This window comes from Gouania willdenowi, chromosome 1, assembly GCF_900634775.1.
Source record: "Gouania willdenowi chromosome 1, fGouWil2.1, whole genome shotgun sequence".
Classification (NCBI taxonomy): Eukaryota; Metazoa; Chordata; class Actinopteri; order Blenniiformes; family Gobiesocidae; genus Gouania; species Gouania willdenowi.
In genome coordinates this window covers 45,744,533-45,765,761 of record NC_041044.1, presented here as the reverse complement: position 1 = coordinate 45,765,761, position 21,229 = coordinate 45,744,533, and the positions used below count along the sequence as shown (strand labels likewise).

Below are 21,229 nucleotides of genomic sequence, written 5' to 3'. Positions count from 1 at the left end.
CTCTGAAAAATGTAGGTCTCTGTTTGGCTCCAGTGAAGCATGGTGTGGTCTTTAACATGTGAAGCTCAGCAGCAGCAGCTGTGTGCCAGTCGTCACGGTAACAGGCACAAGCACACACTCACAACCCAGTGCTCCAGCAGCAACACACACAAATATCCATCCATCCATCCATCCATCCATCCATCCATTTTCAGAGTCACTTTGTCAGCACATATTTCTAACTCATCACTTATTTATTTCACTCATCTCTGTTTTCACAAACTGTTCACATGATCAGCAAAGGCTCTGTTTTATCTGTGTATATATTCTCATATCTTCACATATTACACATCTTTACCAGTAAGTTACCGGTGATGTGACGGCTCTGACAGGTGGAGACTGGGCGGAGTCATCTCTGTGTTTATGTAGCGCATTAGCACAGGTTGTGGCATTGTGTGATTATGGGTTATTTTGAATTATTATTAATTAATTTTCTGTGGATTGTTTTAGGATTTCCTTTGGAAAACATAGGAAGAGAAACCAAATATATTACGTGACCATGTGACTGTCAGTAGTGACAGGGCAGCACCACATCATCACGGCATTGGAGGCTGAAGTACTCTGTCCAATCAGAGATCGACCATTTCACCTGTGACGTTGTTCAGAAAGTTTTGTGCGCTTGGCAAATAAAATGTGTGAAAGCAAAGCAGACCAAATTAATATGCAACAATGTTGCAGATTCACCACCTGAACCTCACCAAGTCCACCAGACTATGTGTGTGAAAACATCTTTAGTTTCTAAAAAGGATTTTCCCCAAGAATAGGAACTATTCAACATTTGCTTTTGAAATTGAATTTTCAATCTCAGCACAACGAAAGTAGCAAAACTCACAGTGGAACTAGCACAAAGTCATTTTTCAGTAGTGCACATGCTCATAATTGATCTCAGTATGAGGTAAACTCAGACTGTGACACCGGTTTGTTCTTTCTACGCGGTGCCATAACCACAAAGAGGAAATATTTTAACAGCACAATAAACAGCACTAACCATAATAACACACACACACACACAGTAATCACCCCTGCACTAAGAAATGCTAAATAAATATTTTTATTTGTACAAATGTATGTCTTTTATCAGATTCTACCTAAACCGCCCCTTTGGTACAAACTTTATTTATTAATTTTTCATGCACACGTCCCATAGATTTAAACCAGGGAAATCACACACAATAAAGCCTTTATAACACTACAGAGTACAGTATGTACACCTCTATGTACAGACAACCTTATAACACAAACTCATTTGGACATAATTGACAACTCTACTTAATTCAATTAAATTCAATTCAACTTTATTTGTATAGTGCAAAATACAACAAGTCATGTCACTGCATTTATCAAAATAAATAATTATAATAAGAAAGAAAAACCAACAAGATCCACATGAACAAACATTTAGTGACAGTGAGAAGAAACAACTTCCTTTAACAGGAATAAATCTCTGTTAGAACCAGGTTCAGAGGTGGCAGCCATCTGCGTGGACTGGTTGTGGTTAGTAGACAGAAGGACCAACAGAACAGGATAGAGAGATAGAACATCAGTGTTCCAGACTAGAACCACAGATCAGGAAGTGACATCATCAGCTTCACCTGAAACAGAGCAGAGAGAGAAGAACGAGGAGAAGACACTGACTGCAGAAAAACATGATACATTATTATCAGGTCATCATGTGTTGGCCTTGGACCTCACTCCTAGTGCCTAGTCAGCACTTATTATAAAGATGATGAATCTCTTCCTGTTTATTGATAAGCTATCAGTGACTCTAAGGTCTGTAAATGTTTATAGACGAGTCCATGTCTGCTCTAGTGGTGATGTTATGTTATTATTCAATCCTGTTTATGGGGTTTATACTTAATCTCCCATAATATGATACATACTTTTGATGGGCACTGTACTAATTAATACATTAAATACAAATAATACATGAAACAATATACATTACAACATTAAATACTACTTTATTTATTTGTTCATTTGTTTTATCTGAAAGGGACAAATACATGTTAAATTCCTTCATAGAACTTACAAACTAGATGTCATGCATACACGTTTCTAGTCTAATGGTTTAAGTAGAAATTACCCTTCAAAATAAAAGCATACAGTGTATTATGAATATGTCGTAGAGAAACCTCACAGATGTTTGTGTCCAGACAGGCCTACGAGAACTGTTCAGTGTTGGAGGCTCGAATCTGTTACAATGTCGCAAAACTGATGTCACTGAATGCAGAGAGGTGAGACAACTGACCTACAACTGACCTACAACTGACTCACAACTGACTCACAACTGACTCACAACTGACTCACAACTGACCTACAACTGACTCACAACTGACCTACAACTGACTCACAACTGACCTACAACTGACCTACAACTGACCTACAACTGACCTACAACTGACCTACAACTGTGTAAACAGGAAGAAGACGGAGCGCAGCAGGAAGTTCTTCACTGACCTCATGGCTAAAGAACACGTTCCTACGATGATTAACCCCAAACCCTGCGGCCATCTTTGCTGCTGTGCCATCGCTGGCTGTGAGGAGGTAAAATTATTAATTATTATATTCAAACTATTTATATTATTACCATTAATAACACTATTAATACGTTTAACATTATTGACACCATGAATATTATTAACCCTATTAATGCTGTGCTAAGGAGAAACACAACACTTATTAACATAAACATGCTAACAGCCATTAGCATCACGTTTGCTAACGATTGCTGACAGATGTCTGTTGTGTGTGTGTGTGTGTAGGATTAGCTGTATTGTTGTTTGTGCTATGGTAACCATAGAAACAAAGGCTCCACCCACTCTGTGGACCTTTATTGTCAGTTTTCTGACCAATGAGAGAACAGCTGCTCTGTTTACAACTTACTTACAATTGTATCATTGAGCCTCTGAACCCCTCTGACACAACGCTAACATGCTAATGCTAATGCTAACACAGGAGGAGGCGGTGAGCTTCTACACTAAGCTGGAGGCCAAGCTGAAGGAGGAGTACCGTAGAGAGAAGGACAAGGTTCACACCAAACCTCTGGGGATGGCCTTCGTCACCTTCCACAACGAGGCGACCACCGCCATGTAAGCCCCGCCCACCTTCCTCTGACTTGTCTACTTGGTTTGTTGTGGATTCTATTTTATCCTCTGCAGACTTTCTGCTGGTATCTATCAATCATTCATTAATAGTGATGATAATTAGTCATAATTCATATTACATAATACTACTCAAGCTGCTTTGTCGCGCCGCCTTCACCAAATTGCACTGCCTTCACCAATCTGCGCCGCCTTTGTCGCGCCGCCTTCACTGTGCCACCTTCGATGCGCTGCCTCAAGTTCATACAGACATAACAGTGAATTTTATACGATCAATACATTATTATTGATTTGTTTAGACAGAAATGTACTATTGAGATATAAACTTAGACATATTTATTATTTTTGTTGTTGGACTAACACATCCAAGAACAATGCAGGAGTAGTAGTTGTAGTAGTAATAGTAGTAGTAATAGTAATAGTAGTAGTGGTAGTAATAGTAGTAGTAGTAGTATTAGTAATAGTAGTAATAGTAGTAGTAGTAATAGTAGTAATAGTAATAGTAGTAGTAATAGTAGTAATAGTAATAATAGTAATAGTAGTAATAGTAGTAGTAGTAATAGTAGTAGTAGTAATAGTAGTAGTAGTAATAGTAGTAATAGTAGTAATAGTAGTAGTAGTAATAGTAGTAGTAGTAATAGTAATAGTAGTAATAGTAGTAATAGTAGTAGTAATAGTAGTAATAGTAATAGTAGTAGTAGTAATAGTAGTGATAGTAGTAGTAATAGTAATAGTAGTAGTAGTAATAGTAGTAGTAGTAGTAATAGTAGTAATAGTAGTAGTAATAGTCGTAGTAGTAGTAGTAATAGTAATAGTAGTAGTAATAGTAGTAATAGTAGTAATAGTAATAGTAGTAATAGTAGTAGTAGTAGTAGTAATAGTAATAGTAGTAGTAGTAATAGTAATAGTAGCAGTAGTAGTAATAGTAGTAATAGTAGTAGTAATAGTAATAGTAATAGTAGTAGTAATAGTAGTAATAGTTGTAGTAATAGTAATAGTAGTAATAGTAGTAGTAGTAATAGTAATAGTAGTAGTAGTAATAGTAGTAGTAGTAGTAATAGTAGTAGTAGTAGTAGTAATAGTAGTAATAGTTGTAGTAATAGTAATAGTAGTAATAGTAGTAGTAATAGTAGTAGTAGTAGTAGTAGTAGTAATAGTAGTAGTAGTAATAGTAGTAGTAGTAATAGTAATAGTAATAGTTGTAGTAATAGTAATAGTAGTAGTAGTAGTAGTAATAGTAATAGTAGTAGTAATAGTTGTAGTAATAGTAATAGTAGTAATAGTAGTAGTAATAGTAATAGTAGTAATAGTAGTAGTAATAGTAATAGTAGTAATAGTAATAGTAGTAGTAGTAGTAGTAATAGTAGTAGTAGTAATAGTAATAGTAGTAGTAGTAATAGTTTTAGTAATAGTAATAGTAGTAGTAGTAATAGTAATAGTAGTAGTAGTAGTAGTAATAGTAATAGTAATAGTAGTAGTAGTAGTAATAGTAATAGTAGTAATAGTAATAGTAATAGTAGTAGTAGTAATAGTAGTAATAGTAATAGTAATAGTAGTAGTAGTAGTAGTAATAGTAATAGTAATAGTAGTAGTAGTAGTAGTAATAATAGTAGTAGTAGTAACAGTAGCTCCAGGATGAGTGACAATTTTCAAGATTTGACCAATTTCCTATTAACACAAAATGGAGAGAATTTCGATAAAACATGCGTCTCATTGACTTTTTTTGATCGAGAGACTAAAACAGAAGTTTGTGAAAAATTCCAAACATTCCTGATTTTTTTTTACGAGATGCATTGCTATCTCGTAATGCATTTTTGGCATACTTGTGGCCGCTGGCGCGTCAAATTTTTGCATTTTTAAAATCAGAAATAGCCAGAAATTAGAGAAGCGCGTGATTTAAATTTGTTTGAAATTTTGAAACTCTACATAATGGTTCAGTGTGTGAAAAGTAGGTGAGATGGTTCTGACACCGGGAAAGAAAGAAAAAAGGTTGGGGGGGGGGGGGGGGCATTAATGTTACGGAGGTGGAAATATGCTGACACGGTGATATTATTGATGTGGGATTTTGTAAGATAAAGGCTCAAACAACTCAAGCACCGCTGTGGAGTAGTTTCATGTCCCATGATTCTTAGTGCTTCTCTGTAGTCTTTGTTCTCCTGTGATTTGTTTTAAAGGTGTTGCTACTGTCAAAGCTCGTCTGCCAGTCTCTCCTCTAAAGGTGCGTTCACACTGAACGCGACTGAAGTGCCTAGATTACATTCATAATCAGTTTAAATGATGCGATATCAAGTGACCACTCCCTCGTCCATCACTGTCTGTAGAGCTGAGGCAGCAGCCCCTCCATCCCACTACAGTGAGACGGCTGCAGCGGGAGGGCTGTACACTTCCTCAACTTGCCGGGGCAAAATTAAAGTGGGAAACTCCTTGAATAAGCCTACATTCTGAACTCATCCTTTAGTAACTCCAAATATTATCAACAATGACTTCAATAAATACATTTCAAATGTTTTTATTACGTTTACAAACATAGAATTTGCAAATCTATGTTTACAGTGAAACATGTTGATCCACTGTAGAATCAATTATTGATCAATCAATAATGTGTGTGGATGCTTTCTTCTGGATTGGCTGAAGATGAGCTGTATGTGAGGAGATAGGTTTGATACGTTTTACAGTTTTTAATACATTTCTTCAGTGTTGGCGCAACATTTTGGTTAAAGAGGCTTTGGGTAGTTTAGAGGCTTTATGCAGCGCCACCTGTTGGATTGGACTGTTTTTACAGCCTTAAGGTTAAGGCTCAAACATAGTCAAGGTGTCAGAATCCACGGGGGCCAGTTACCTGCAAACCTCAGATTTTACTCCCGCGTGGACTAGTCCTGGTACCTGGTATCACACTAAACACTCTCAGCATGTATCGACCATCATTAGATGTAACAGACCTGTATTTGACCTCCTGGTGAACCAGAGGTGGAGACGAGTTATGATAGAAGCACCTTTAGAACACGTCCACAACAAAGACTACAGAGAAGAGCTGGGGATTGTGGGAAATGTAGGATTTTAATGAAACTACTGCACAATGGTGCACACGAATATGTTTGAGCCTTAAGGTTGTCTGGGATTCAGTGTGTGTGTGTGTGTCATCAATAAAAAACACACACAAGGCTCACAGTGTACACACACACACATACACACATTTGATTGACTCCGCTTTGCAGGTTTACGCCTGAATATGTTTGAGCCTTAATGCTCATTAATAATTCATAATAATGATTAATAACTGATGTTAATTCCTGCAGCATCCTGAAGGACTTTAATGCCTGCCAGGTCCAGGGCTGTCGCTGTCACCAACAACCCAGATCATCTCAGGTCTCAGATGTCCTTCACGTCTCAAACTGGAACGTAACGTATGCTCCAGACCCTCAGAACGTGCGCTGGTATGTGTGTTAGCTCCTCCCCCTTCAGTGCAGGTTCTGCCCCCTCTGATATGTGGTCCAATCACAGGGAGCACTTGTCTCTGGGCGGAGTCTCCTGGTGGATTCGCTGCTTTGTCATCAATGTCTGCCTCTTCCTCCTCCTCTTCTTCCTCACCACGCCCGCCATCATCATCTCCACCATGGACAAGTTCAACGTCACAAAGCCTGTGGAGTACCTTAACGTAAGAGTCCTGGTCCAGCCCCTGGTGCTGGTCCACCTCCTGGTCCTACTACTGGTCCTAGTTCTAGTCCTGGTTTTAGTCCTAGTTCTAGTCCTGGTTTTAGTCCTAGTTCTAGTCCTTGTCCTGGTCCTGGTCCCTGCCCTAGTCATGGTCCTGGTTCTAACCAGTGGGCATGTACTGTAGCTGTTCCCACTCAACGTTCTTGAAGCCAAAATACTTAGGGACGCTGCCATCTTGCAAATTTGACGTCATTTGGACCTACGGTCCAGCTACACCACAAACAAGTATTTTGACCACTGTAAATTCTACCAACGTCTTGTTCAGATGTTCAGATCGTAGACGTTATTACTAGAACTAGGAGGCCATGAAAGACCAAAAAACTGAACAAAAAAGTTTAATAATGTCTCAGCTTTCCTTCGCAACGTAACTGCTATTCAGAGAGAGAGCTACGTAAGATCTACGGCTGTCAATCATCGTCATATATGGCATAAAATCCCGTTTTGGTCTGGTCCTGGTCTTAGTCATAGTAAATAAGTAAGTAAGTAAATTTTTAATGATATAGCACTTTTCACAGATAAAAATCAAAAGTGCTGTACAAACAAAGGTGAAATTAAAACAACAGGGGCAACATCACAAAAAGGATAATAAAAGTTAAAAATTCAATTTACCCAAAAGCTTTTATGAAGAGTGCAGTCTTAAAATGCTTTTTAAAACAGTCAAACTCACGGAGAGACTGGTGCAAGTTATTCCAGAGTCTTGGTGCTACTGCCTGGAACGCCAGGACCCCTTGTTTTAAAATGAGTCTTTGGGATTGTAAGGAGACCCTGACCTGATGACCGAAATGTGCGCCCTGAAGTGTAGGGGTACAACAAATCAGTGATATACTGAGGGGCCTGACCATGCATCTTACGGAAAGTCAGAAGTAAAATTTTAAATTTGACTGGAAGCCAATGAAGACCGGATAGAATGGGGTTAGTCCTGGTTCTAGTACTGGTCCTGGTCTTGGTCTTGGTTCTGGTCCTAGTCCTAGTCCTGGTCCTGGTCCTGGTCCTGGTCCTGGTCCTGGTTCTAACCATGTCTCTGTGCATCTTCAGAACCCCATAGTGACCCAGTTCTTCCCCACTTTGCTGCTGTGGGCGTTCTCTGCTCTGCTACCAACCATCGTCTACTACTCAGCCTTCTTTGAGGCCCACTGGACCAGGTATGACTCCACATGGTCCCTGGTCCCTGGTACCACATATCAACTATGTTTATATATAATAACTGGTTTTATTTGTTCTCAGGTCTGGAGAAAACAGGACGACAATGCACAAATGTTACACCTTCCTGATCTTCATGGTTTTACTGCTGCCTTCACTAGGACTCAGCAGGTCAGAGCTTGACCTTTGACCCCTAACCTTTGACCTCTGTCTGACCTCTCTCTGACCTCTGTCTCCACAGTCTGGATGTATTCTTCCGCTGGCTTTTTGATAAGAAGTTTTTGGCTGATGCAAAGATCAGATTTGAGTGAGTTTTCCTGCAGTGAAACAGGAAGTGATGTAATTGAAGCTGACCAATAGACTCCTGTCACCGTGTATGTGTATGTGTGCAGGTGTGTGTTCCTACCTGATAACGGTGCGTTCTTCGTTAACTACGTGATAGCGTCTGCGTTCATTGGTAATGCGATGGACCTGCTGAGGATTCCTGGTCTGTTGATGTACATGATTCGTCTCTGCCTGGCTCGCTCCGCCGCCGACCGCCGCAATGTTAAACGGGTGAGTGGGCCAGATGGGCGCAGCCATACAGAGTCAGAACTTTTCTTTTACCTGCAGTGGGCGGAGCCTAACTCTCTGTCTCCTCAGCATCAGGCATATGAGTTCCAGTTCGGTGCCGCCTACGCGTGGATGATGAACGTGTTCACGGTGGTGATGGCGTACAGCATCACCTGTCCAATCATCGTTCCCTTCGGTTAGTCCCCGCTTTCCCACCGTGGGTGCCGACCTTGGCCCCTATCTCTGACTTTGCACCCTGTGTGCAGGTCTGATGTACATGCTGTTGAAGCACCTGGTAGACCGCTACAATATGTACTATGCCTACCTGCCCTCCAAGCTGGACAAGAAGATCCACTCAGCCGCCGTCACCCAGGTGGTGGCCGCGCCCATCCTCTGCCTCTTCTGGTTACTCTTCTTCTCCACCGTACGCACAGGTTAGTGATCTCAAAGGCCCGCCCCTCACCTCTTTATGGGCTCATGTTACCAAGCTCATCAATCACCCAACTGGTCCTAACTGGTCCCTAACTCGGTTGTGTCATCAGCAGATACAATTTGTCATTTCATTGTTTTGCTGATGACACACAACTGTCACACAGAACTGCCCCCAACTCTTCCATGGCCCTTTAATGTGTTGCTGCTTGTCTTGAGGAGATAACGTCATTGGATGAGCAACAACTTCCTCCAGCTCAACAGTAGTAAAACTGAGGCACTACTTGTTGGCATCCCTCACCAGATCGCCAACTCCTCCATATTCCAGCTCTCCTTCAATGCCAGGTCATTGCTCTTTCCTCCTCCATAACCAACCTTGGCATCAGGTTTGATCAACAACTCACCTTTGACGACCCCATAAAAAACCTCTTTAAGACCTCATTCTACCACCTCCGAAATATCTCTGAAAGATCTGTTCACTCCTCACTCTGACGCTGAAAAACTTGTTCCTGCCTTTATCTCCTCAAGACTGGATTACTGTAATGGACATTTTACTGGGATCACCTCCAAAAACATTCAAAGATTACAGTACATTCAGAACAGTGCCTCAAGAATCCTAATGCAAGTTCACAAGTATGAGCATATCACTCCCATTCTATACTCCCTCCACTGGCTCCCTGTTCCCTTCTGCATTCAATACAAAACTCTCCTTCTCACCCATAAATGTATCAGCGGCCATGGTCCATCTTACCTACAAGAACTCATTCCTCTCCAAAGCTCCACCCACACCCTTAGATCATCCAGCGGCCGGCTCCTCCAGGTCCCCTCCACTAAGCTCCGAACCATGGGGGATAGAACCTTTTGTTGTTCAGTTGCACCCCAGCTCTGGAATAGCCTCCCTGTGGAGCTCAGAGAAGTGCAGAGTCTGGACTCATTTAAAGCTGAATTAAAGACATATTTATTTAGAAAAGCTTTTAAGTGTTAAATCTTGTGTAGTTTTTATTCTGTTTTTTAAATGTAGCACTTTGAGATTTCTTGGAAATAAAAGTGCATTATAAATAAAAATTAAATTGTCCACCGTCCAGTAATCCCCACCAGTTGCGTTTTGAGTGCGCCGCGGTGCACTGTGGTTGGACGACTGTGACGTCACGAGACAGAGCAGTTCTCACGATATTTATATAATCGCGTGAGAACGCGGTTAAATGTATGTGTTCTAAACACAACAATAAACAGGTCAGTGTTCCTAACGAAGGAGAACAAGAAGGTTGGACTCTGGATTTGTCATAGACACATTTTTTATCAACAGTCAACAGAGAAGAGATAAAACTGTAAAACATGAACTAAATCAAAGTTTCTGCAGTTTACAGTGTAGTTACATTATGAGAGGAAACAATATAGTGGATGTGAATTTGTTTTTACACATTATGATGTTTTGATGATGTAGTTATTTGAAATATAATCTGAAGTGTTTTACTTTGAAAAGTAACCCGATATTTTATTGCGGAGTACGTGCCTAACTTCCTGTTTAGCTTCATTTGCTCTGTGCTGATTGATGCGTCGTGCTCCAGTGTCCACCAGAAATAGAAGTCCTGTATATATCTGGTGGAGGGCACTGGACTACCACATCTATGAAGGAGCAGACACACACTACAGTGGACCTGGTGGAGATTAACACATAGACTAAAGTGGAAACCTATCAGGATCCAGTGGAAATTGGGGGTAACTGGTCTGAACTGGTCCTATCTGGTCCTTGTCGTCCCTCAGGGTTCGAGACGCCAACCTCAATGTTCACGTTGGTGGTTCTGATCGTCACCATCGTTGTTTGTCTGTCACACATCTGCTTTGGACACTTCAAGTACCTGAGTGCACACAACTATAAGGTAACAGAACACACTCACGCACACAGTTACACACAGTAACACACACACTGTGTCTGTCTCAGATTGATACGAAGGATGCTGATGTGGACGCTGTAGAGAATGGACGTCCTGCTCGGTCCTCGTCCTCCCCCACCTCCAAGTGTCAGGTCAGTGTGTTTGTTTACTGGTCCCAGTGGTCCTGGTCCAGTGGTTAAGTGGTCCTGGTCCTGATGTGGTGTGTTCTCTGCATTGCAGCAGCAGCAGATGTACATCGCTCAGGTCCTACAGGACCCGAGCTCAGACGACCCGGCTGGGGGGGAAGAGGAACGCAGTTCCTCTCAGGACGAGGAGCTGCTGAACGGAGGGGGAACCATCAACGAGGCCGACTTCCAGTCGGGGGAGGACAGTCTGATCGCCAACGAGGTCCGGCAGTAAGGGGTGGGGCCTGTCATGACTTTAGCCCTCCCCCCTGACCCTGGACCTGTGGAACTGTTCCAGGCTGTAAATACACCAAACGTTCTGCGGAGGACGGCTTGGGATTTCTGTGCCTGAGCCGGACTTGGTCGTTTATACGTGTGTCGTCAGTCCTGATCCTGAACCAGACTTGGTTTATAATCCTGAACCTTGAACCCGATCCCAACCCTGAAAGTCCTAGAGATGGAGTGGAGTTCAAACTAGAATTCATCCATGACCTGGACTCTGACCGAGGAGCCCTCAGACGTTCTGGACCAGTTCACTACGTCACCTCCACCTTACCATCACCATTCAGGAATAGTCTGGACTTTAGCCTTTGTAAGGATCCTGGACAGTGGACACACCTGGATCAGAATGTGTGTGTGCGTGCGTGCGTATGCCCTAACAGTGAGTGCATAAAGGCGTGTCAGTTTTAGGATGAACTCAGATCAACCAATCACCGAGCAGCTTACTGCAGGAAGCATTTGTAGCATCATCACCAGCTGTTGTTGACCTTCATAATAAAAGATCCCATAGTTATTATTATTTCACCACCCACAGAAACGTCTGTGATAGATTCTAACATCAAAGGAAGAGCATGGCTTTATAAGCTCCGCCCCCACAAACATGTGGGCGTGTCCAGATGTAGAGCAGCTTTTATTTCCTGAGCTGCCCTGTTTGTTTCACTTTAATAATGTTTACATTCATTCATTAGGCTCTGTGTGTGTGTGTGTGTGTGTGTGTGTGTGTGTGTGTGTGTGTGTGTGTGTGTGTGTGTGTGTGATTCCTTATGTTGTGTAAATAGAGTTCAACCTACACTGTTGTGTTCAGGTTTTTATTTATTGCTGTGATTATTTATTTAAGGTGTGTGTGTGTGTGTGTGTGTGTGTGTGTGTGTGTGTGTGTGTGTGTGTGTGTGTGTGTGTGTGTGTGTGTGTGTGTGTGTGTGTGTGTGTGTGTGTGTGTGTGTGTGTGTGTGTGTGTGTGTGTGTGATTCCTTATGTTGTGTAAATAGAGTTCAACCTACACTGTTGTGTTCAGGTTTTTATTTATTGCTGTGATTATTTATTTAAGGTGTGTGTGTGTGTGTGTGTGTGTGTGTGTGTGTGTGTGTGTGTGTGTGTGTGTGTGTGTGTGTGTGTGTGTGTGTGTGTGTGTGTGTGTGTGTGTGTGTGTGTGTGTGTGTGTGTACACTTGTGAGCCCTGTGTGTGCTTTTTATCTCCTGGTCAATGAAGCGGCTTTCACCTGCCTCCTGTGTGTGTTTTTTATTGATGACACACACACACACACTGAATCCCAGACAACCTTAAGGCTCAAACATATTCGTGTGCACCATTGTGCAGTAGTTTCATTAAAATCCTACATTTCCCACAATCCCCAGCTCTTCTCTGTAGTCTTTGTTGTGGACGTGTTCTAAAGGTGCTTCTATCATAACTCGTCTCCACCTCTGGTTCACCAGGAGGTCAAATACAGGTCTGTTACATCTAATGATGGTCGATACATGCTGAGAGTGTTTAGTGTGATACCAGGTACCAGGACTAGTCCACGCGGGAGTAAAATCTGAGGTTTGCAGGTAACTGGCCCCCGTGGATTCCGACACCTTGACTATGTTTGAGCCTTAACCTTAAGGCTGTAAAAACAGTCCAATCCAACAGGTGGCGCTGCATAAAGCCTCTAAACTACCCAAAGCCTCTTTAACCAAAATGTTGCGCCAACACTGAAGAAATGTATTAAAAACTGTAAAACGTATCAAACCTATCTCCTCACATACAGCTCATCTTCAGCCAATCCAGAAGAAACCATCCACACACATTATTGATTGATCAATAATTGATTCTACAGTGGATCAACATGTTTCACTGTAAACATAGATTTGCAAATTCTATGTTTGTAAACGTAATAAAAACATTTGAAATGTATTTATTGAAGTCATTGTTGAAACTATCAGAACTCCTCAGAGAATCAAATCTAGTGATTCCCAGTCTGAACTGTTGTCTGATCTAATATCATTATTTTATTATTATTGTAGTAATAAACATGTAGAACAGGGGGCGCTGTGGGCGGATGCTTCCTGATTTAGCTTGGCTGACACCGGAAGTGAAGCAGCGCAGGGTCAGGAAGTAGCAGTTAGCAGGTGGCTAACAGTTAGCATGTCTTTGCGCTCTAAGCTGGTGCTGGTTCTGTCCATCGGCCTCACGCTCGGTTCTGTCACCACGGTTCACCTCCAACAGGCGCGTGACCGACAGGTAACGTTAGCATCACTAACCGGTGTTACAGTGGAGCCGTTAGCCGTGTTACAGTGGAGCCGTTAGCCGTGTTACAGTGGAGCCGTTAGCCGTGTTACCGTGGAGCCGTTAGCCGTGTTACCGTGGAGCCGTTAGCCGTGTTACAGTGACCTTTAACATGACGGACAAACATCAACATTGATCAAACGTGTTGAGGAGGATTCTGGAGCTGATGGAGGACAGAGGAGATGTTTCTAGAAGGAGGTTCTACAGAGTTCATGGAGGGAAGTGATGTTATAATACTGATGAGTCATGTTTTACACAGGAATTAAAACATGTTTGTAGTGTAGTTGTTATATTTAACACTAAAAATATCATTAAAATCATCGATAAATTAAATATTACAAACTTAAAGTTGTTTTGCTGATCACCAGTGTATTTAAAAGCCTGGTTTTATTATTTATTTATTTATTAAGAGGAAACACCTTGAATATTCTAACCTTATTTTATTATAAAACATTAAACAATATCCACGAAACAATACAAACGTGTTGTTTTAGCAGCACATGAGGTAGTTAACTCAAATATAAATTAAATATAATACATTAATATAATATAATACATCACTGTCCAAAATACTAAATTATATCATTTCCTTTAGTCTTTCATTTTTCACATTTTAAGGTTCTACTGCAGATCTTTGGAACTCTGACTAAAATAAAGTGTACAGTTTAGAACTCTACAATAACTTTATCAGTTAGTCACATCCACTTTTTTAAACCCATACATGCTGATGAATAATTGACTAACGTACTGTAGTTTTGTATGAAGTAAAGATTAACAATAACTCCAGAAATATTTGCTAAATGTTTTAATGTCAATATTAAGTTTTTCTGCAACAATCAGTGTCTGAAATAACAGGTCATTTATTTGATATAATAACATTAAATCATAACAACAGGTTACATTTATTTTTAATTTTACATAAATACTGTACATGAATTAATTTAACAGTAACATAACCAACTTATCATCTGTATTGTTTCCCCATGAATTAAATTGAGAGGGTCCAGCTCTGATAGTGGGGTCTCCTAACCCTCTTCCCCTGGTCAGGGGTCTGTAACCTTTACTCTACAAGGAACCATTGAACCTCATCTCACCTGGATTAAAGTCCTCCTGGAGCCATAAAGACCTTCTCTATGAAGACAATACAGTGGATTACATTATATACAGTTAGAATTATATAGAATAATGTTTGATTTCATTTATATTGATCATGTAAATGGAAACTTAAAAACAGTTTAAAATAAATAAACATCAATAAATAAAACATTATCTTCATCTTCAAATTCTTACACATCTCAGTTTACATGAACACAATGTTTATAAAGTAGATTTTTATAGTTAATGTATATGAAAGTCTATAAAAAGTAACATGAATATAATAACACATGATCATGTGATCAACACATGCTAATTACTCATTTCATAAAACATACATATTTAACCTGTACATTGGTGGTTAAATGAATCTGTTCCCACACAATTAAAATCTGTATTTTCTTCCAGAAATAGTGTTTTTGTTGGTTTAGTTTCTTACCAGAGAGAACCACAGCTGAACATCTGTCCTGGTATCATAGTCCATCAGTTCTGGTCCCTCCATGATGATTCTGATGAGGTCCTCCTCTTTCTTGTGGAATCGTGTATGTGCTGCATGTGTACGCTCGACACGATCTCCACTTTGTGAAAATAGTCCAATCGTTAGTGCTGGTTTTGTTTTTAAGATACGCTCGTCATACCCCCCATGCGCTCTGTTGCTCTGCGTGCCCAGACACCTGTCCCCAGTGTGTGTTTGTCCCAGTGTCCGTGAACGCAGCACGGTCTGTCTCTCTCCCCAGTGTTGATGACTCAGCAGCGTGTTTGGGGACATGACAGCGTGTAGCGTTCATGTCAGACTCTGATTCACAAGAGGAAGATTCAACAGGATGAGGAAGTTTCCTCCTTTTGTATTTTCAAAATAAGGTCACGCTACGCACTAGCACAGATGCGGCCAGATGAAATTTTCACTCGCACTCACTGAAAAAATAGTCGCATATGCGACCAATTTAGTCGCGGTCTCTAGCCCTGGCAGCAGTATTTAGTTTTACAAATAAAGAAAATCACAGGGTTTGGTGATATAATAATAATCTACAGTATAAACTAACAAAACATCTGAAAACACCAATAAAATGTCCTGAGTTTTAGGTTTTCTTGTAGAGCAAAAATAATAATAATATTCAAATGCAGCAGCTTTGTGGATATTTAAATGTAAAAATATGAATCTAAAAATAATCTGTAACAGTTTACAAGATAAAAGCTCCTAAAAGTCAAACATTCTAAAAATAATAAAGTGCATCATGTGTAAGATTTTCATAAATGAACGTGTAATAATAGAATGAACATGACTCAGGTTAGTTGTTCTCACACTTATTACAGTCACTCATACATTAGTGGAAGCTTTTTATTTATGTACAAAACCATGAACTCTGTTGTTTTCTTCATAGTCGCTTTGATCTTTTCACTGATCATAACCACTGGCTGTTTGCTCTGTTAGCTTTAGCATTAGCTTGATTGCTAGCTTCAAATGCTGCATACCCAGTGGTGTGACGGTGTCTTATGGTGACTGAGGTAGCGTTTTGTTTGCAGATTCACCATTGCGATCCTTTGCGATCTTTTTTTGTGTATTACTGCCGACGCTAAGCTAACCGTGCTCTGTGACTGTTGTTATCTGTGTAGTAGAGGCATGGGCAGCACGCACATGTACACATGAGCTGGTAGGCGGGTCTCTCACAGCAGAAGAGGACAGTGATGGACTTTAAGACATTTGTGGAGGTAGAAAAGATCGGTTTCATATGCAAGGATCGCCAATCCTCCAAAATAAGGGAAATCGGCACCGATCGATTGGTGCATCCTTAGAACAAAGTAGTAATAGTAAACAAAGTCAATAAATAAGTCACTTTAAAAAGCTGGAGATAACCTGCAGGTTATGGAGGTAATGAGGTTTAAACCAATCACAGAACTGCTTTTACTTAAATCAAGTCCATAAAATAAAATAATGAATAATTGAAAGTATCTATAGATACGTAAAACATAGCCATAGCTTCCAATGACCTTGCCAGACCTTTTCTACATAAGAGTAATGTGTCTGTGTGTTCACTCTGTTAGGATGGCCAAGTGGTCTAAGCTGCATGTCTCAGAGATTCTTCCTTCTCCTGCCATGGGTTCGAATCCCACTTTTGACATATATATTTTTTAATTTTAACATATTTAACACGGCAAATTCCACCTTTAAAAATATATACGAAAAAACAGCGAAGCCCCTCCCCTAAACGCGCTCTCTTCCCAACTTGTTTGGGCGCACGTCCAGAGCGTCTTTGATGCTGGTGACAAGCGTCTGATTCAATGAGCACTAAAGCCTGGTTTAAGGTTCAGCGTCAGGACCTACGTCAGAGCCATGTCGTCAACGTGACGCAGAGGTCGGCCCTTTTACTTCTGCTTGGAGGGAACACCTCGCTATGCGATTGGCCGCCCTGCCGCTAGGGGGTGTGGCTGTGTTGTTTTACAAATGAGCAATAAAAAGCCCTAGTGTATCTTCCAGTCACAGAAAAATATGTTTTATGTTTTTTAAGCATCTTAAAATGTAATTTATTTCTGGATTATTACTGATCTACTGTACCTAACTATGTGTGTTTAGTTGGACACAAACATTAAAACAACGGTTTCAAAACGGGCACTTTATTTTCAATATAGACATAAGAAACTCGTAAACAAACTATAAAAGTGTATCTAGTGGACTGTCGACTGCTCTGGTCAACAGTCTCATCGGGGGTGAGGAGACCACGACCCCCCGTAGAGCGGAGAGAGAGCAGCGAGGTAACCTGGTCTACGGTCACAGGAAGTGGAGAGTTGGAGTGGGACAGCGTTGTATAGATCACTTTAAACATAATGTCATGTCTATCAGCCTCTACAGCATGTTAGTCATTGTTTACTGTTCATGTAACACACACACAGTGATAATAACAGGAAACACACACCTTTTGTCTGCGATTGACTCAGTTAGGCGATGTTTTACGTGCTGCAGCCATGAAATGAAATAATAAAACTCTGGTATTTTTAGTCCATCTCTGTTCTCTCTGTGACTCAATCCACTGTAACAACTCTCGTATCGCTACGCTAAAAGGTGAAACATGGCGGTGTGACTGGAAAAGGCAGTGACCGGGGCTGAGGTTTGGAGCTGACCAATCACAGCGCTTGCTGACTACACGTCAAGGCGTGGATTTGACGGGTAGTCAGGATTTGTTCTGAATCTTTGGAAACTTAAAGTTCTATTTCATAATATTTTGTGAGATGTCTCACTATGGGATATGACCTCAGAAGCATCTATTTCACTATGAAGCATGACAGTCTGATGCGAGGACCCACCCACACAGACATTCAAAAACCTCTTCTCCTCTCAGCTATCTATGCTAGCTGGTCAGAGCTAACACGCAGCAGCGGCTGCTCAGGGTTCCAGCTCCTCTCGGGTCTTTGTCACCCCGGCTCAAGACAGACTATCTGCCGCCTTTGCAGCCTCTCAGGAGGACATGGAGGGCTCTACGGCCGTCTCCCATCCTCCGAGCCTGGACACGGTGAGCATGTGTAAACGGCTGGGCATTCCTTGGTCTGCCGTTTTTGACTGAAATCACCAGGTCCAGCTATGAAGAGAAGAAGTTCCCCGTTTCCAGGGGCACTCAGAGACAAATCCTCCCCATCTTTTCTGAGCTGCTCATCGAAGTAGCGCGTCCCTGGTGGAGCCGCACGTTCACTGGGTGGCCCCGAGTGCTGCTCAGGATCCCCCCAGTGGAGCCGCTCGTGGCGGGCACCTGCTCCCATGTCAGCCTGCCATGTAGGGCTGAACGATTTTGGAAAATAATCTAATTGCGATTTTTTTTTCCAAAATATTGCGATTTAATATGCAATTTTTTTCAAAGGCCTCTTGTCAAGTAATTTTTAAATCAATCGGTTTTATAATAAACAATTTCATATTTATTTAAACTTTAAATAAATATAAAATATGAATTTTAAAGCACAGATTACAACAATAAAGCAAACAAATCTGTGGCTTTACCTCTTCAACATTAGGGATGGGTATACTACTACTCTTATTGATTTGCCTTATCAATCCGGTACTTTATCGATACCCTTATCGATAAAGTACTTTTTTTAAATCAATGGAAAAACACAAAATAATTTAAAAAAAACAACAAAAAACAAATAATGAACATCAATCTGTTTATTTTTTAACATTTTTAATAATATGGCACACAAAATAAATGAAATATACAAAATGCGTGGCACGGGCGGGTTTACTGTCCTGATGTGATCAGACTACTGCCCTGTGGGCTGGTGACGCTCAATAAGCATAGTGAGACATCACATAAAATATTATGTAATAGAAAATTAGGTTACTCTTGTAACCCCGGTTCTATGAGTAATGAGTGTCTCACCAGACTACCCTTCTTTCTCAAACAAGTAGGAGAGGTTTGCTTACAAAGGATGATGTCAATCAGGGTTGGCAAAGTGAAATAAATGCTTCTGAGGATTGTAGACAGAGGTCACATCCCATAGTGAGACATCTCATTACTCATAGAACTGTGCTTTTTCTGTTGTTTTCCTCTCTCCTCAGAAAGAGGCTGCGGGCTGGATTTGATCAATAATTCACAAGTATAAACAACGTATCGAATATTTTTTTTGTCAACATTATTGATAAAGTGTGTGTTCCACAGCGCCTCCATCAGGGCGTACTCAGGGACGTGGAGCGTCTCCAGAGGAGGGAGGAGAACCTGAAACTGCTGCAGGAGCAGAGGACTTTGGAGGAGGAGCTAAGGAGGAGAGAGGCTCAGGCCCCGCCCACTGCACAGGTGATCAGGATTGATGGCGGCGTGTAAGGGGGAGGTGTGTCCCTCTGAGGGCCTGGAGGAGGGGGAGGTGGAGGGGGAGACTCTGCTGATGGTGGAGGGGGAGGAGCATGGCTCCCTGGACCTGTCACATGACCACAGCAACGAATCACTGACTAGCGACGTGGGCGAGGACATGGAAGGATGGACCAATGAGGAGATGTCCTTCTGCTGCGAGCGCTGCCATAGGTGGATACCTACAGGTAAGCCCCGCCCACGTCGTTGGCTAAGGCACTTTACCCTCATTGCCATGTATGAATGTTGGTGGTGGGAGGGGCCTTAGGCACCACATGGCAGCCACGCTTCTGTCAGTCAGCCCCAGGGCAGCTGTGGCTACATTGTAGCTTACCACCACCAGTATGACTGATGTGAATGAATGGTTTCTGTAACGTGCTATATAAATCCAGTTATCATTATTATTATTATAGGCATGTGTGTGTGTAGTGTGTGTTTAAAGTGTAATGTGTGAATCTTTAAATAACCCATTCATTGGTGACTGACCAGTAGGGATGTGAGTTTTTGGGTCCGATTCTTATTTTAACCGATTCTTGATTCAAAAATTGACACAATGCATAGTGTGTTAAGGCAAATGATGGCATCAAAGCAATAGTTTGTATAATATAAATAAACTGATTACAATGATGTAATCACACAAAGGCAAACTTAAGACAAAAGCTAACATTTATTCATGCTAAACAAATACAAAAATACACACATACATTGTAAGTTGGGGTCACTGTTGTTTCCTGTTGGGATCGTGTCATAGACTGTAAAGTTCTGGGTGCGTTTGTGTGTTTTGACCTAACACTGTTGCCGTAGTAGTTGGAAGTGGCCATCTTGAAAGTCTATGGCCTACTAGTCTCAACTAAGTTCTTGTATTTTTGGCTTGAAAAAACATCTTCTTGTGAGTATTTTTAAGTGTATTGTTTGATAACGCTCCAAGACTGTTTGTGAAAGTGTTATATAAATTACTGCCAATCGCGGTAAAGTTTAGCATGAGCAAATACATGGGTTTTCCCATAGACGTTAGCATGAAGCTTGTAGACTTTTTGTATAGTGGTATTTTTTTTCTAAGACCACTAACATGTATTTGTATGTTCTTACAGTGTTTCCTGAGTAAAGACTCTAAGCTGATCTTCTGAATCAGAGATTTTTTGTTTTTATGAATTGATTCAGAATTGTAGATGATTAGATTCGCGATTCTTATGTGAATCAATTTTTTCCCCACCCCTACTGGCCAGGTGCTCCCAGTCAGTCTAACAAGGCTCCACCCACCAGTCAGGTACCTCCAAGACAAACCACAACACCACAAAAAAGACAAAACAGCCCCTGCTAGGCAGGAAACACATGAGTTCCTTTTGTGTAGTAGGTGCAGGATAGCACTTCACGGCTCTTACTTTCTCTCGCACTAGACAAACCACCCCCTGGCCAATCACTTGACCCAAGTACTGTCACTGTCGTCCTTACGACTCCGACTTGGCAAGGTTGACTGTCAGCTGAGCCTTGGCTAAACGGTTAAATAAAGCCTGAATGCGCTCTAGATGAGTGTTTCAATTATCAGTGCAAACCACCACGTCATCTAAGTAGACTGTAAAACCATCCAAATCCCCTAAAACCTTTGTCATAAGTCTCTGGCCGGAGCATTTTGCAGTCCAAAAAGGCATTACTTTATAAGAAAACAACTCATTTGGAGTTATAAATCTCGACAGAGGGACCTGCCAATAGTCCTTTTTTAAATCAT

At 41.2% G+C, this 21,229-nt stretch overlaps 3 protein-coding genes across 8 annotated transcripts in view; all 3 read left to right on the top strand.

Annotated features, from left to right (window-relative positions):
• The window catches only part of LOC114478027 (CSC1-like protein 2), a 38,392-nt gene extending 25,855 nt beyond the window's left edge, over positions 1-12,537 (top strand). For 3 of the 6 annotated variants that reach the window (XM_028470925.1, XM_028471000.1, XM_028470843.1), the window contains 14 exons: positions 2,193-2,273; positions 2,460-2,583; positions 2,995-3,128; positions 6,437-6,574; positions 6,642-6,795; positions 7,890-7,996; positions 8,079-8,165; positions 8,236-8,301; positions 8,387-8,549; positions 8,637-8,742; positions 8,813-8,980; positions 10,740-10,855; positions 10,918-11,001; positions 11,090-12,537. In XM_028470925.1, the coding sequence (XP_028326726.1) occupies positions 2,193-2,273; positions 2,460-2,583; positions 2,995-3,128; positions 6,437-6,574; positions 6,642-6,795; positions 7,890-7,996; positions 8,079-8,165; positions 8,236-8,301; positions 8,387-8,549; positions 8,637-8,742; positions 8,813-8,980; positions 10,740-10,855; positions 10,918-11,001; positions 11,090-11,269 (1,708 nt within the window). In that variant the 3' untranslated portion in view covers positions 11,270-12,537. Of the gene's footprint in view, positions 1-1,603; positions 1,810-2,192; positions 2,274-2,459; positions 2,584-2,994; positions 3,129-6,436; positions 6,575-6,641; positions 6,796-7,889; positions 7,997-8,078; positions 8,166-8,235; positions 8,302-8,386; positions 8,550-8,636; positions 8,743-8,812; positions 8,981-10,739; positions 10,856-10,917; positions 11,002-11,089 lie in introns of those variants that run through there. The other 3 variants (XM_028471083.1, XM_028471258.1, XM_028471173.1) reach the window with 3 other exon arrangements.
• Positions 12,538-13,374: 837 nt separating this feature from the next.
• Positions 13,375-19,499, top strand: pet117 (PET117 cytochrome c oxidase chaperone). The gene is made up of 2 exons (XM_028433974.1): positions 13,375-13,534; positions 19,318-19,499. The coding sequence occupies exons 1-2, from the start codon at positions 13,439-13,441 to the stop codon at positions 19,477-19,479; spliced, it is 258 nt and encodes an 85-aa protein (XP_028289775.1). The 5' UTR covers positions 13,375-13,438; the 3' UTR covers positions 19,480-19,499.
• The window catches only part of kat14 (lysine acetyltransferase 14), a 46,881-nt gene continuing 45,104 nt past the window's right edge, over positions 19,453-21,229 (top strand). Inside the window, exon 1 of the mRNA XM_028433846.1 lies at positions 19,453-19,691. Within this exon, the coding sequence (XP_028289647.1) occupies positions 19,466-19,691 (226 nt within the window). The 5' untranslated portion in view covers positions 19,453-19,465. The remainder of the gene's footprint in view (positions 19,692-21,229) is intronic.